This window comes from Chrysochloris asiatica, unplaced genomic scaffold, assembly GCF_000296735.1.
Source record: "Chrysochloris asiatica unplaced genomic scaffold, ChrAsi1.0 scaffold00405, whole genome shotgun sequence".
NCBI classification, from domain to species: domain Eukaryota; kingdom Metazoa; phylum Chordata; class Mammalia; order Afrosoricida; family Chrysochloridae; genus Chrysochloris; species Chrysochloris asiatica.
In genome coordinates, this window is record NW_006408923.1 from 304453 (window position 1) to 306062 (window position 1610).

Sequence of the window (1610 nt, forward strand, 5' to 3'; positions counted from 1 at the left end):
AAAATATATATATATATATATATATATATATATATATATATATATATATAGCAGAAATATAGTGTGTGAAGCTGCAGTACCAGTTTCTAAAACAGTAACCATGACGCCCAAGCATTTTACCCATGCTTCTAAGCCAAGGAAGAGCAAATGAGGTACTGGAGTTCCTAATACAAAATATGATGCTCAGCTCTACCCAAAACCAGAGAAGAGTAGGGATTTGAATAGAAGAGACAGACATTCCCAGACTTCAGCCTTTCAAGCAACCAGCTTTCTCTGATATTTCCCTAGAGTGATAGGGTAGAGAAAGAAGGAAGGGCCACCGGATGGTGAATAACGACATGTCCCTTGAGTTGGGTCCACGGATTAAAAGAACAAGGACACACGTTCTTTAGTGACACTTCAGCAATAACTTCCCCTTTGGCTTAGCGATCCCCCAGCGCCAATACTACTATCACCACTACCACACTGGGCAAGTTGAACTCATACTGGGAAAAGCATGGAGAAGCACACATACACACACACACACACACACACACACACCCCTCAACAACAGCCTTTGTCATTTAATTCTTAGACTAAGCACACACAAGATCACACAGGAATACACACATTACCCCAACCCTTACTCTACCATCTGTATTCTCATTTCATTCATGGCTTGACTTTTTTTGTTATATCCTGAAATGAAGCTTTGTATTTACCCAACGAGTTGCGTTTCCTGGTGCTCCTCAGTTCTTGCTATTTCTTTTGTCTTATAAAAGATCAGGAGCAGACTTATCGTGCAGATCGTCAATCTCTTTCTGATGGAGCGCATTTTGGGTGCCCGGGAAAGTCCTGATGGCTCCAGCTCCCACACCTTTGCTGGAAATAAAGGCTCCGTTTTGGGGTGACACAGTCGCTAGGGCAGATCTGGAAAATGCGAAGAGAGCGTGAAACCGGATCCCAGGAGCAGATCTCGAGGTTAAGAGGCGTCCGGGTTCACCCTCGTCTCCACGCGCTGACCAGTACTCGCCCGCGCTGCTTCTGCCCTGCCTGGGTAGCTCTGAGCCGCCTCCCTGGGGCTCAGGTTTCTTCTCCGAAGAGCTACCTTGTACATTAGAGGTGGCGGCCGCTTCTGCAGCTGGGCTCAGGGGCGTCACTGGCCCTTCCTTCTTCCTAGCAGGGAAATGATGAGCAAAAGCAGCCAATCGCTGGACTGAGGGGGCGGAGGCTGTTGTTGCCTTGCTTTGCCGGCCGCTGCCAGGAGAGTAATGTTGTTGGCACTGTCAGCACAGTACCAAAAAGAGGAAGCTCGGGACCATACCGGTACTTGCACACTTACATACACTTAAGCACACACTGGCACTCACTAGCGCGCACAGATCCATTAACAGCCCAGCTATACAGGGGAGTCTAGCCGCCGTTCTTGGACTTCCAGAGCAAACTACCTGAACCCGGGAACGCCGAAATGTTCTGCCCTCACAAACGTGGAGATGGCATCTCTGCTGGGGACAGATCAGAGAGGAGTTCTACTGGAGAAATGCAACAGATAGAGCTGTGGGTGAGGGACTGAAGGGTAGCTTCTTCCAAGCGCCTTTACTAAGCATACAAACGCGCGCATACAAGCACAC

General features: G+C 48.3%; 1 protein-coding gene across 1 annotated transcript in view; it reads right to left on the reverse strand.

Moving 5' to 3' along the window:
* The window catches only part of LOC102833507 (CMP-N-acetylneuraminate-poly-alpha-2,8-sialyltransferase-like), a 241320-nt gene extending 240199 nt beyond the window's left edge, over positions 1–1121 (reverse strand). Inside the window, exon 1 of the mRNA XM_006876694.1 lies at positions 702–1121. Coding sequence (XP_006876756.1) covers positions 702–814 — 113 coding nt within the window. The 5' untranslated portion in view covers positions 815–1121. The remainder of the gene's footprint in view (positions 1–701) is intronic.
* Between the last annotated feature and the right edge of the window lie 489 nt (positions 1122–1610).